Genomic DNA, 14,749 nt, shown 5'->3' with positions numbered 1-14,749 from the left:
TTGCTGAGCATAGGGGAATCACCCGGAGTGTCATTAGGAAACCCATCATTAGGCAAGGTGCTAAAAGGCACAAAAACTGTTTTATCTGTAAGCTGGGGCTTTATATACTTTACTTTATCAGGCACACTCTCAGGTAAGTCCTCCACATCACCAAACACCAGCTGATCTTCCTGCATTGGAGACTCCATTACCTGTATAACTTTCAACATGCCTCCTGAGCCCTGAGATGGCAATGGGCTGCTTACCTCACCTTGAGGGGGAAGGGGGTCAGAACCGGGGGTCTCCTCCTCCACCTCCATCTTTGCAAACCTCCGTTCATTGCAAAACTTCTCCCCGAAGGGACCATCCCTGCCTTCCATCATGGCCACGATAGTTTCTTGATGATCCACACGGACTTTCGCTAATTGGACCTCTGAATCCATTGATCCACGGTTCTTGCTGAACAAGCCTTCACGCTGCTTTCTCAGGCGCTTTAAATCCGCTCTAAGCTTGTAGAGCTTGTCTCTCTCCTTATTGAGGACTTTGATCCCGGCCACCACTCGCTCCCGAATGGATCCAGCATCTTCATCCTCACCAGGTGCAGAGAGATCACCAACCACGGGCTGCACAGGAGCAGGGGTGCCATCCATCCGCCCAGGGGATGTCTGAGAGCCTCCAGCAGGAGAGGCCCTGCTGGCCTCCATGGCTTCCCCAGAAGGGGGCCAGGAGAGCTGGGAGGGATTTCACCTCACACCCTCTTACACAGATCACCTGCAGCAGCAACAGACACACAGCCAGAGAACCTTCCAGCAGCCACACCCGAAGCTGAATGATGGGAAACTACTCCTCCCACTGACACTAATGATGGGACACTATTCCTCCCACTGACACTAATGATGGGGCACTATTCCTCCCACTGACACTAATGATGGGACACTATTCCTCCCACTGACACTAATGATGGGACACTATTCCTCCCACTGACACTAATGATGGGGCACTATTCCTCCCACTGATACCAATGATGGGACACTATTCCTCCCACTGACACTAATGATGGGGCACTATTCCTCCCACTGACACTAATGATGGGACACTATTCCTCCCACTGGCACCAATGATGGGACACTATTCCTCCCACTGACACCAATGATGGGGCATTATTCCTCCCACTGACACCAATGATGGGACACTATTCCTCCACCTAATACCAAAGATGGGACACTATTCCTCCCACTGACACCAATGATGGGGCACTATTCCTCCCACTGACACTAATGATGGGGCACTATTCCTCCCACTGACACTAATGATGGGACACTATTCCTCCCACTGACACTAATGATGGGACACTATTCCTCCCACTGACACTAATGATGGGGCACTATTCCTCCCACTGGCACCAATGATGGGGCACTATTCCTCCCACTGGCACCAATGATGGGACACTATTCCTCCCACTGACACCAATGATGGGGCATTATTCCTCCCACTGACACCAATGATGGGACACTATTCCTCCACCTAATACCAAAGATGGGACACTATTCCTCCGATTGACACCAACAATGGGATACAGTTTACTTCCAGTAAACTTTCACCAGGACACTTTCTACTGCCACTGGCCACACTCCGGCCCCACTAAAATTTTAAGCACAGTAAAATGGCCCTTTTCTCAGAAAGTTTGGAGACCCCTGTTCTACAGGGTAGTTAGAATAGGAGTTAGGAGGGGGATGGGAGCCATTTAGGCTTAGTTAGATATAGACTGGAATTCCACTTTAACTCCTGGGTGTGTGCGCAGGCCCGGCCAGTCAAGACAGCTGAAGACTGAAATCAATCAAGCCTCATCTCTCATTCTTCATTGCGGAAGCTACACGTCACACAATGCTTTCAGAAACTGACCGCATGCAGTGCCAGGTTATCATGTTTAATAAAGTCACCTCTTCTACCTCTTTTAGGAGGAGGATGATCTGTATTTTTGAGTCAGTATAAAGATAGGCGTCTGAGCAGCTCACCTCAGCTATCATGCGATTTGTGTCCCCCAAGAAGAGCAGATTAAGGGCCTCCTCCTCCGTGTTGGCCTGGTGAAGGGACAAGTTCTTCAGATGGATGTTCTGGTCAGGATCCTCCATGATGGTCACTTTTCTAGACAGAGAGCAAAATTGGATGAAATAAAGGAAATGAAGAAATAAAAAAAAAATTGACAATTTTAGAGAAGAGGATAAAGGTTCTGGGCAGATCCTGGTGTTTTTTTATTTATTTTTTTTTTTTTATTTTATATGTGTAATGGGGGTAGTGAGATCTAGTATGTTCAGCTTTGCAAACTTCTGTCTGGTGAATTTATTTTAAATCACGAGAAGGCAACAGCAGGACTAGGAATGCCCACAAGAAGGAAGACAACACCAAGTGTGGCCAGTTACTGGAACTGGGAAACTAAGGCGGGGCATCTCACCACTGGGGTCTTCAGGAGATCTAAGCAAGCACACCAGCAAGTAACTCCATCTATAACATAACATATCACTTTGAGGTGGACCTTTAATAAAGGGAATTTGCTAGGTCAAAATATGGGAGCTACTGTTGGTGTCATTTTTAACTACTTTCAGTCCAGGCCAATTCTGACATTTCTCTCCTACATGTAAAAATCATCATTCTTTTGCTAGAAATGTACTAAGAACCCCAAATATATATATATATATACACACACACACACACACACACACACACACACACACACACACACACATATATATATATATATATATATATATATATATATATATATATATATATATATATATATATATATACACACACACATATATATATATATATATATATATATATATACACACACACACACACACACATATATATATATATATATATATATATATATATATATATACACACACACACACACACATATATATATATATATATATATATATATACACACACACACACACACACACACACACACACACACACACATATATATATATATATATATATATATATATACACACACACACACACACATATACATAAACATACACTGCTCAACAAAAATTAAAGGAACACTTTTTTAATCAGAGTATAACATCAAGTCAAGTAAACTCCTGGGATATTGATCTGGTCAGTTAAGTAGCAGAGGGGGTTGTTAATCAGTTTCTGCTGCTTTGGTGTCAATTAAATTAACAGGTGCACTAGATGGGCAACAAGGAGACAACCTCCAAAACAGGAATGGTTTTACCGGTAATGACCACTGACATTTTTTTTCCCTACTCATCTTTTCTGACTGTCACTAGTTTTGCATTTGGCCGGGGTCAGTGTCACTACTGGGAGCATGAGGCCATACCTGGACCCTATAGAGGTTGCACAGGCAGTCCAACTCCTCCAGGATGGCGCATCAATACGTCCCATTACCAGAAGGTTTGCTGTGTCTCCCAGCACAGTCTCAGAAGCATGGAGGAGATTCCAGGAGACAGGCAGTTACTCTAGAACAGTGGTTCTCAATTCCGGTCCTCGGGACCCACTAACAGGCCAGATTTTAAGTATTACCTTGGGGGATGCAGACTAGAATACTGCAATCACTGAGCAGCAAATGAGATCACCTGTGATGTAATTTAGTTATCTTGCAAACCTGGCCTGTTGGTGGGTCCCGAGGACCGGAGTTGAGAACCACTGCTCTAGAAGAGCTGGACAGGGTCATAGAAGGTCCTTAACCCATCAGCAGGACCGGTATCTACTCCTTTGTGTAAGGAGGAACAGGATGAGGACTGCCAGAGCCCTACAAAATGACCTCCAGCAGGACACTGGTGTGAATGTTTCTGACCGAACAATCAGAAACAGACTTCATGAGGGTGGCCTGAGGAACGGACATCCTCTAGCAGGCCCTGTGCTCACTGCCCGGCACCATGGAGCTCGATTGACATTTGCCATTGAACACCAGAATTGGCAGGTCTGCCACTGGCACCCTGTGCTTTTCACAGATGAGAGCAGAGTTCACCCTGAGTACATGTGACAGACGGGAAAGGGTCTGGAGAAGCTGTGGAGAATATTATGCTGCCTGTAACATTGCTCAGCATGAGCGGTTTGGTGGTGGGTCAGTGATGGTCTGGGGAGGCAAATCCATGGAGGGATGCACAGACCTCTACAGGCTAGACAATGGCACCCTGACTGCCATTAGGTATCGGGATGAAATCCTTGGACCCATTGTCAGACCCTACGCTGGTGCAGTGGGTTCTGGGCTCCTCTTGGTGCACGACAATGCCCGGCCTCATGTGGCGAGAGTATGTAGCCAGTTCCTGGAGGAGGAAGGAATTGATACCATTGAATGGCCCCAGCGCTTGCCTGACCTAAATCCAATAAAACCCTCTGGAATATTATGTTGCGGTCCATTCGACGCCACCAGGTTGCACCTCAGTCTGTTCAGGAGCTCCGTAATGCCTGGTCCAGATCTGGAGGGAAACACCCCAGGACACCATCCCTCGTCTCATTAGGAGCATGCCCCTATGTTGTCAGGCATGCATACAAGCACGTGGGGGCCATACAAACTACTGAGGACCATTCTGAGTTGCTGTACTGAAATTTCAGCAAAATGGACTAGACTGCTGCATCATTTTTTCACTTTGATTTTTGGGGCGTCTTTGAATTCAGCCCTCTGTAGGGTGATAATTTTCATTTCCATCAAACTATGTGGCATCCTTTCCTTCCTAACACATTACCCAGTCCATACCAGTATAGATCCTAAGACATTACCCAGTCCATACCAGTATAGATCCTAAGACATTACCCAGTCCATACCAGTATAGATCCTAAGACATTACCCAGTCCATACCAGTATAGATCCTAAGACATTACCCAGTCCATACCAGTATAGATCCTAAGACATTACCCAGTCCATACCAGTATAGATATCAAAAATGAGATTTTTCCCCATTGAGATCTGATGTGTTTACAAAGTGTTCCTTTCATTTTTTGAGCTGCGTGTGTAATATATACATATATATATATATACACAGTACCTCACAAAAGTGAGTACACCCCTCACATTTTTGTAAATATTTTATTCTATCTTTTCATGTGACAACACTGAAGAAATGACACTTTGCTACAATGTAAAGTAGTGAGTGTACAGCTTGTATAACAGTGTAAATTTACTGTCCCCTCAAAATAACTCAACACACAGCCATTAATGTCTAAACCACTGGCAACAAAAGTCAGTACACCCCTAGGTGGAAATGTCCAAATTGGGACCAATAGACATTTGCCCTCCCAGTGCCATGTGACTCGTTAGATATCAGGTGTGATTTGGGAGCAGGTGTTTTAAATTTGGTGTTATCGCTCTCACTCTCTCATACTGGTCACTGGAAGTTCAACATGGCACCTCATGGCAAAGAACTCTCTGAGGATCTGAAAAAAGAATTGTTGCTCTACATAAAGATGGCCTAGGCTATAAGAAGATTGCCAAGACCCTGAAACTGAGCTGCAGCACAGTGGCCAAGAACATACAGTGGTTTAACAGTACAGGCTCCACTCAGAACAGACCTCACCATGGTCCACCAAAGAAGTTGAGGGCACGTGCTCAGCGTCATATCCAGAGGTTGTCTTTGGGAAATAGATGTATGAGTGCTGACAGCATTGCTGCAGAGGTTGAAGGGGGGGGGGGGGGTGGGGGTCAGCCTGTCAGTGCTCAGACCATACGCCGCACACTGCATCAAATTGGTCTGCATGGCTGTCATCCCAGAAGGAAGCCTCTTCTAAAAATGATGAACAAGAAAGCCCCCGAACAGTTTGCTGAAGACAAGCAGACTAAGGACATGGATTACTGGAAAACCATGTCCTGTAGTCTGATGAGACCAAGATAAACTTATTTGGTTCAGATGGTGTCAGGCGTGTGTGGTGGCAACCAGGTGAGGAGTACAAAGACAAGTGTGTCTTACCTACAGTCAAGCATGGTGGTGGGGGGTGTCATGGTCTGGAGCTGCATGAGTGCTGCCGGTGTTCCGTGAGAATTACCTACCCTGTGAGAATTACCTACCCCTCGTCACTTCCGGCCAGAAGCATCTGAGCAGCGCAGCAGTGCGCATGCTCAGAGCGCCGGATACCTAATGGCAGAACAGAGGAGCTTACTAGTGCGCATGCGCACTAGTATAAAACGATCACGGTGTACCGTGAAAAAAACCTACCGACGCGGCACTTACCTAAAACAGCTGTGCTGACATACGAGTCATCCCCGCACCTGTCCCGGTCACTTCCCTGCTCTCGGCAAGTAAATATAAAAGCGGCTTTCGGCTCCGTGATTTATGTTTTCATACAGCCGCCGCCGCTTTTATATTTACTATCCGAGAGCAGGGAAGTGACCGGGACAGGAGCGGAGATCACTCGTATTTCAGCGCAGCTGTTTTAATGTACCCGCTGCATTACATACAGTGCGGAGTACCGGAAGTGACGAGGGGTAGGTTTTTCTCACGGGTAGGTAATTCTCACGGAACACCGGCACTGGGGTGCTACAGTTCATTGAGGGAACCATGAATGCCAACATGTACTGTGACATACTGAAGCAGAGCATGATCCCCTCCCTTCAGAGACTGGGCCCCAGGGCAGTATTCCAACATACCGACCCCAAACACCTCCAAGAAGCTGAGGGTAAAGGTGATGGACTGACCAAGCATGTCTCCAGACCTAAACCCTATTGAGCATCTGTGGGGCATCCTCAAACGGAAGGTGGAGGAGCGCAAGGTCTCTAACATCCACCAGCTCCGTGATGTCATCATGGAGGAGGGGAAGAGGACTCCAGTGGCAACCTGTGAAGGTTGAAAGATGAAGGTGAAAGATATAATCAAATATTTACAAAAATGTGAGGGTTGTGCTCATTTTTGTGGGAATATATATATATATATATACACACACACACACACATTTTTTTTTTTTTTAAGCTGGGGCCATAGAGAAAAAAATGGTGGGTATATATATATATATATATATATATATATATATATATATATATACACACTGACTTTTTTGTAAAACACAAAAGATGATTATGGCAAGTAAATAGATACCTAACAGGTCACGGTTTAAAATTGTGCAAGCTCATGGAATGGCAACAGACTCTAAATGGCTCTTTACCAAATGACTGGCTGTGTCCAATCACGATCAGGGATGAGGCATGTCCCTCTTCATCAGGGTAAAGAGCCTATAAAATTGGCTACAAACTCTAATTGGCTCTTTACCACATGACTGGCTGTATCCAATCACAGCTGGTCACAAATGTCAATAAACTGTGATAACTCACTGTTACGGGGGTTCTCCCCCTCACACACCAATCCATTGTGAGGAGGAGATCCGGAAGCAGTGTGTTACACTGAATAGTACTGTGCCCCAATGTCCTCAAAATAAAGAGGACCTGTCTGTAAGTCCATCAGAGTACCCGAGTATCTGACTCACCATGTATAAATGCATAAGGGGGATATGATCACTATGTATAAATACATAAGGGGGGATATGATCTCCATGTATAAATACATAAGGGGGGATATGATCTCCATGTATAAATACATAAGGGGGGATATGATCTCCATGTATAAATACATAAGGGGGGATATGATCTCCATGTATAAATACATAAGGGGGATATGATCACCATGTATAAATACATAAGGGGGGGATATGATCTCCATGTATAAATACATAAGGGGGGATATGATCACCATGTATAAATACATAAGGGGGATATGATCTCCATGTATAAATACATAAGGGGGGATATGATATCCATGTATAAATACATAAGGGGGGGATATGATCTCCATGTATAAATACATAAGGGGGATATGATCACTATGTAAAAATACATAAGGGGGGATATGATCTCCATGTATAAATACATAAGGGGGGATATGATCTCCATGTATAAATACATAAGGGGGGATATGATCTCCATGTATAAATACATAAGGGGGGATATGATCACCATGTATAAATACATAAGGGGTGATATGATCACCATGTATTAATACATAAGGGGGGATATGATTTACATGTGTAAATACATAAGGGGGGGGGGGATATGATCACCATGTATAAATACATAAGGGTGATATGATCACCATGTGTAAATACATAAGGGGGGTATGATCACCATGTATAAATACATAAGGGTGATATGATCACCATGTGTAAATACATAAGGGGGATATGATCACCATGTATAAATACATAAGGGGGATATGATCTCCATGTATAAATACATAAGGGGGGATATGATATCCATGTATAAATACATAAGGGGGGGATATGATCTCCATGTATAAATACATAAGGGGGATATGATCACTATGTAAAAATACATAAGGGGGGATATGATCTCCATGTATAAATACATAAGGGGGGATATGATCTCCATGTATAAATACATAAGGGGGGATATGATCTCCATGTATAAATACATAAGGGGGGGATATGATCTCCATGTATAAATACATAAGGGGGGATATGATCTCCATGTATAAATACATAAGGGGGGATATGATCACCATGTATAAATACATAAGGGGTGATATGATCACCATGTATTAATACATAAGGGGGGATATGATTTACATGTGTAAATACATAAGGGGGGGGGGGATATGATCACCATGTATAAATACATAAGGGTGATATGATCACCATGTGTAAATACATAAGGGGGGTATGATCACCATGTATAAATACATAAGGGGTGATATGATCTCAATGTATAAATACATAAGGGGGGGATATGATCACCATGTATAAATACATAAGGGGGGGATATGATCTCCATGTATAAATACATAAGGGGGGGATATGATCACCATGTATAAATACATAAGGGGGGATATGACCAAAATCCCAAGAGGAAGGTAGCGTGGTCCAGGCACATCCTGTGGAGGAGAATCTTCCTGGCATCCTGAGAGACATACAGACAGGTAATGGAGACTCTGGTGAGCAGGCATTCCAGCTAGAGGTTGTGGTCACTGAATACATGAATTTTTGATATATCATTTTGAAATCATCACCTAGAGTTGCACAACGGTAGAATTCCTACACAAAATTGGGACTTGTTTTCTTGATTGCATTTTATTTTGGTTGTGCTACATTGGTTATGTTATATTGATCAATATTCGCTATTGTCTTCTGGCTTCTCCTCCTGGCCAATCAGGACAGGAGGCGAATCTTATAACTGGACTAGCCTGAAGGAGAAGCCACGACCTGGATGGGGTAATTGCAGACCTGGCGGAGAGGTTTGTTTGCTGCCCCCCCTACCCCCCAAAAAAATATATAGAGCATTCTTTTTTGGCCACACGATTGACTGAGGAGATCCCAAGAGGAAGGTAGCATGGTCCAGGGACGTCCTGTGGAGAAGTATCCTCCTGGCATCCTGAGAGACATACAGACAGGTAATCGAGACTCTGTAGAGGGGTCATTATTTGGAGGTGAGCAGGCATTCCAGCTAGAGGTTGTGGTCACTGAATTACATGAACTTTTTGATACATCATTTTGAAATTATCACCTAGAGTTGCACAACAGTAGAATTCCTACACAAAATTGGGACTTGTTTTTTTGACTTTATTATCGATTGCATTTTATATTGGTTGCGCTACATTGGTTATGTTATATTGATCAATATTCGCTATTGTCTTCTGGCTTCTCCTCCAGGCCAATCAGGACAGGAGGCGGATCTTATAACTGGACTAGCCTGAAGAAGCCGGGGAAGCCACGACCTGGATGAGGTAATTGCAGACCTGGTGGAGGGGTTTGTTCCCCCCCCCCCCCCAAAAAAAAAAATAGAGCACCGACCGCCACTGGTACGGAGACATAAAGGAAGAAAAAAGGTAAAATCAAACAATTTACAAAAATGGGAAATGTTTTTTATGCTTTTCATCTACTTTAAAAATGTGTAAATACTAGATTGACTCGGTTGGAACCGGTGGCCCTCTACAACCCCCCCCCCCCTTTTTTTTTTTCTTTTTTTTTCCTTCCATCCCCGCCCCCCTCCTCCTCTTTTCTGGACAGTTATACCCAACTTCTGGGATAACATTTCACCCATTCCCCCTGGGTATAGGTACAGTTGTGGCTTCCTCTTGCGCCTCATGTGGTAGCCGGCCGCCTGGGTGGTTCCTCTCCGTTCCAGCATACCGGCCATGTGATAGATGCCGGTGGGGATGGAGACCGCTCCGGGAGAATGGCACCCTACAGATTTCTACTGATATCCTTTGTGTTTTATTTTAAATGCATGTTCTAATGTCCTTATGTTTTTGTTTTTTTTGCTTTTCTTCTCACTTATCGCTGTTTGGACAGGTATCATTGCTCTTGACGATATTGTATGCCTATTCCTCTACAATAAAAATTGAATTTACAAAAAAAAAATGTGTAAATACTTGAATGCCCGCGGCCTGGTTACGGTTTCCCGTTAACCACAATGTAACTGCACAATAAAATGGCTGCTACCACTTCCCAGCAGTACAAATCGGTAAACCCCTGCGGACATTATTATTGCTGGCGCAGACTTCCTCCTGTCCTCACATATCATGCGTTCGAGTGCTGAAAATATCTGTGGTCATTACATCTGTTCTGTGGCCCGGCTCTTCCAGATAGGTATCAGGTTTCTACATAAACAATGATTCGGCCAAGTGAGATGGCAGCTAGTAATTTCCTCTATTTTTATGTTCGTACGGTGGGATCGATCGGAGGAGTAATCTGAAAGACTGCATCTCGCCTAGAGGCAGATGGATGTATTTACAGCAGGTGGTTGATGTTGCTTTATCTCATAAATATACGTTCGGCTGAGCGGTGGGGTTTGAGGCTTCCACAGACACAGCTGTTATTGAGAGCGCAGACGATAAACACTACTTGGACCAACGCTGACCGTACTGATTGTTTCCAGAAAACAAAGGATGGAATCTAGAAAAGCAAAAAAAAAAAAAAAGGGGGGGGGGAGGGCACGAGACTTTAGGGCACTTAATACCAAAATAAATTTGAATATGGGAAAAAAAATGAATTACAAATTTTATTTAACATCAAAACAATAAAAAAGCCCCATAAGGCTATATAGCAGTGATGGTGAACCTTGGCACCCCAGATGTTTTGGAACTACGTTTCCTATGATGCTCATGTACTCGGAAGTGTAGTTGAGTATCATGGGAAATGTAGTTCCAAAACATCTGGGGTGCCAAGGTTCTCCATCACTGCTATATAGCTTGTATATATACTTTTCAATGACATCATAAAAGCCTTAAAAGATAGCTCATAATTTAATAATAGAACCATATACGTTAATGCTTCACACAGAAAGAATATCAGATATACAATATAGAACCCCAACGTGTTTCGACTTGCAGATTTTGTATGTCTTCATCAGGGAGTTTGTTACAGTATTTGATGAGTTATTCCCTCATTTTCGAGTTTTGTTTATTATTCATGTACTTTTCTGGAGGTACTTTGCGTTTTATTTGCACAATGACAAATATTGAGCAGATTTTAAAGTATAATAAAAGGAAAAACTGTTGGCAGGTAAGTTTTTACTGCAGAACCAACTCTGTATACACTATATTACCAAAAGTATTGGGACGCCTGCCTTTACACGCACATGAACTTTAATGGCATCCCAGTCTTAGTCCGTAGGGTTCAATATTGAGTTGGCCCACCCTTTGCAGCTATAACAGCTTCAACTCTTCTGGGAAGGCTGTCCACAAGGTTTAGGAGTGTGTCTATGGGATTGTTTGACCGTTCTTCTAGACGCGCATTTGTGAGGTCAGGCACTGATGTTTTACGAGAAGGCCTGGCTCGCAGTCTGCACTCTAATTCATCCCAAAGGTGTTCTATCGGGTGGAGGTCAGGACAGTCAAGTTCCTCCACCCCAAACTCGCTCATCCATGTCTTTATGGACCTTGCTTTGTGCACTGGTCCAAATCATTTGGTGGAGGGGGATTATGGTGTAGGGTTGTTTATCAGGGGTTGGGCTTGGCTTAGTTCCAGTGAAGGGAATTTCTAAGGCGTTAGCATACAAAGACATTTTGGACAATTTCATGCTCCCAACTTTGTGGGAGGAGTTTGGGGATGGCCCCTTCCTGTTCCAACATGACTGCACACCAGTGCACAAACAAGGTCTATAAAGACATGGATGAGCGAGTTTGGGGTGGATTAACTTGACTGGCCTGCACAGAGTCCTGACCTCAACCTGATAAAACACCTTTGGGATGAATTAGAGTGGAAACTGCGAGCCAGGCCTTCTCGCCCACATCAGTGCCTAATCTCACAAATGCGTTTTGGAAGAATGGTCAAACATTCCCATAGACACACTCCTAAACCTTGTAGACAGCCTTCCCAGAAGAGTTGAAGCTGTTTTGAACTGCAAAGGGTGGGCCAACTCAATATTGAACTAAGACTGGGATGCCATTAAAGTTCATGTGTGTATAAAGGCAGGCGTCCCAATACTTTTGGTAATATAGTGTATATATGTATTGCAGAAATCATCAAGGAGAGCAAACCCCCTGATAAAGGCATATGCTATCTTCAAGTCGAAACACGTTGGGGTCCTATATTGTATATCTGATACTCTTTTCTGTGTGAAGCATTAACTATATGGTTCCAATATTGAATTATGAGCTTGTTTTTTTAGGATTTTATGATGTCATTTTAATGTATACAAGCTGCGTAGCCTTATGGGGCTTTTTTTTTTTATTGTTTTGATGCTAAATAATAATTCAAATTTTTTATAATTTTTAATGAAAATTTATCTCGTTATTGGGTGCCCTAAAGTGCCGTGTTCCCTTTTTTTTTTTTTCTAGATTCTAGTAATTTTGGGATGTGGTGCTGATTTAATTTTGGTTGTTGTTTTGGTATGGGCACATGTAATCATACAAAGGATGAAAATTACACAAAACAATCCAGAATGGTATAAAGACACTAAAGCCGGCTATACATGGATCGAAACTTGGCCACTTCAGCAGAGACCAGACAAATTTCGATCCATCTACGGGCAGGCTGGTTGTGCTGAAGTTGATCGATAACCAGGCTGTCTGTTTTTTTTTTCATGCTATAGCTGCCAGCAGTGATCATTGTATTCTGACGGTGGGGAGATTTTCTGCTGTCAGAATACAAACGTCCACTCAGGAGGGATTCCCCAATGAACAATGAGTTTTGATAGGATAACTGAGCGATTTTCTTTCCTTCAACCTGTAGATAACAGCTTGGTCAGTGTTCAGTAAGTGCTCTCTCAACATACAAGCTCATCCTGCCGTGGAATCACGTGTGGCAGCTGGGCGCTAAAGACACCTTTCCTGCCCCTCATATATGTGCGTTACATATTCAACAACTGATTTACTTGTGTCTTGGCAGTTCGATGGTGGTAAAGTCACCTGTGTAAACGAGACCCAAGGCTTCAGTAGTACATCACTGTAGTCACATGCACCGCTAGTGTCCCAACCCGGATCTGATCCTGCAACCTCTGCTGTGTCTTACAGTATCACTTCTTAGGGAGATGCTGGACAGCTCCCTGGGCAATTGCTTGGACAATCTTGTTTCTGGTGAACCTTGAACTCTTGCTCCTCCCATAAGCTTCCTATTCAAGCCATGCCTTTGCACTTCCTGTTTGCCAGATTATTGTGCTCTCTCCAGCTGAAATCTTGCTCTTGTCCCACCTGCTAATGTCTGTATCTCTGCTATCACTCATTACTGATCTTTGGCTTGTTCCTTGACTACACTTCCGTTTGATCCCAACCTAAAACCACTTGTTACTGATCTTTGGCTTGTTTATTGACTACCTCGGATGAGCCTGCATCACCCGCCAGGGCTACCTGCTTGTATACCCGTCCTGCTGGTGGGTGGGAGCCTCTCTACTGCTATAGCTTCTGCTCTCCGAGCCCGACCCCTGACCATGACCGCTAGCCCCAGCCTACAAATAATGCCTTGTACTGGTTTTCTGCAATATGCATGCGTGCTCCATTATGGCAGAAAATGGACTCAGCAAGTGAAGGCTTTAGGCCTTGTTCATTCTTGCTTCAGTCTCTGAAGACTGATCCGTGTTTGGATCGCTCTTCAGAGAGTATCCGACAGGTCTGTTTTAACCCCTTGAACCATGCACTAGCAGGCCATAACCATGTGCATTGCATGTGGTTGCGGGGTGCTTGCAAAGTGGCCCCGTTCACTTAAATTGGTCATGCTTGGCGAATGCTACACCCGCCAAACATGACAGGGTGTAGAAGTCCTCCTGCACAGCATCATGGCATGTACACCCACAGTCAATGCCTTTGCAGCTGAAGAGGGATCTGTTGGGGGGCTGGTAAAAAACATGGCTCCATTGCAGGGCTTTTCTGCCCCTCAACTACTTGTGTGAACGAGCCGCTGTGAGCCAATCATGAGTTGCATCAGCAGCTGTCAGAGAGGCAGTTTGCAGACATAATAGTCTTGCATTGGCAGGTACTACTGGGGTCAAATACAAGAACATGCAGTGGAGGGTGGTGTGGTATTAGGGGGATTATACTCATGTGGTAAATGCTTTTCCCAATGAGTTGCGCTACTCCAAACTGTATTTTACGGCATGGCAGCCCACTTTTAATGAACAAATCTGAAAATTTACATAAACATCAGTTGTCCAAATCAACATGCACAGTAAACTGAAATAGCCGAGCCATCTGGTTCCCTTGTTCGTAGCATCTCTGCTCTTCTTACCACTCCCTCTGACTGTGTTGCCTGACTCTCCTGGTTCACTTGGCTTTCTTAGCCTCTAGTCGCAGCACCC

General features: G+C 44.0%; 1 protein-coding gene across 1 annotated transcript in view; it reads right to left on the bottom strand.

The window, feature by feature from the left end:
• KIF6 (kinesin family member 6) overlaps positions 1 to 14,749 on the bottom strand; it is a gene marked incomplete at its 3' end in the record, with an annotated part of 381,890 nt that overhangs the window by 298,561 nt on the left and 68,580 nt on the right. Inside the window, exon 6 of the mRNA XM_082251003.1 lies at positions 1,995 to 2,124. Coding sequence (XP_082107129.1) covers positions 1,995 to 2,124 — 130 coding nt within the window. The remainder of the gene's footprint in view (positions 1 to 1,994; positions 2,125 to 14,749) is intronic.

The sequence above is a fragment of the Pelophylax lessonae genome (genome assembly GCF_965119305.1).
Source record: "Pelophylax lessonae genome assembly, chromosome: 3".
In the NCBI taxonomy this organism is placed as follows: domain Eukaryota; kingdom Metazoa; phylum Chordata; class Amphibia; order Anura; family Ranidae; genus Pelophylax; species Pelophylax lessonae.
The sequence above is the reverse complement of the archived record's forward strand: the minus strand, read 5'-3'. Positions and strand labels throughout refer to the sequence as shown.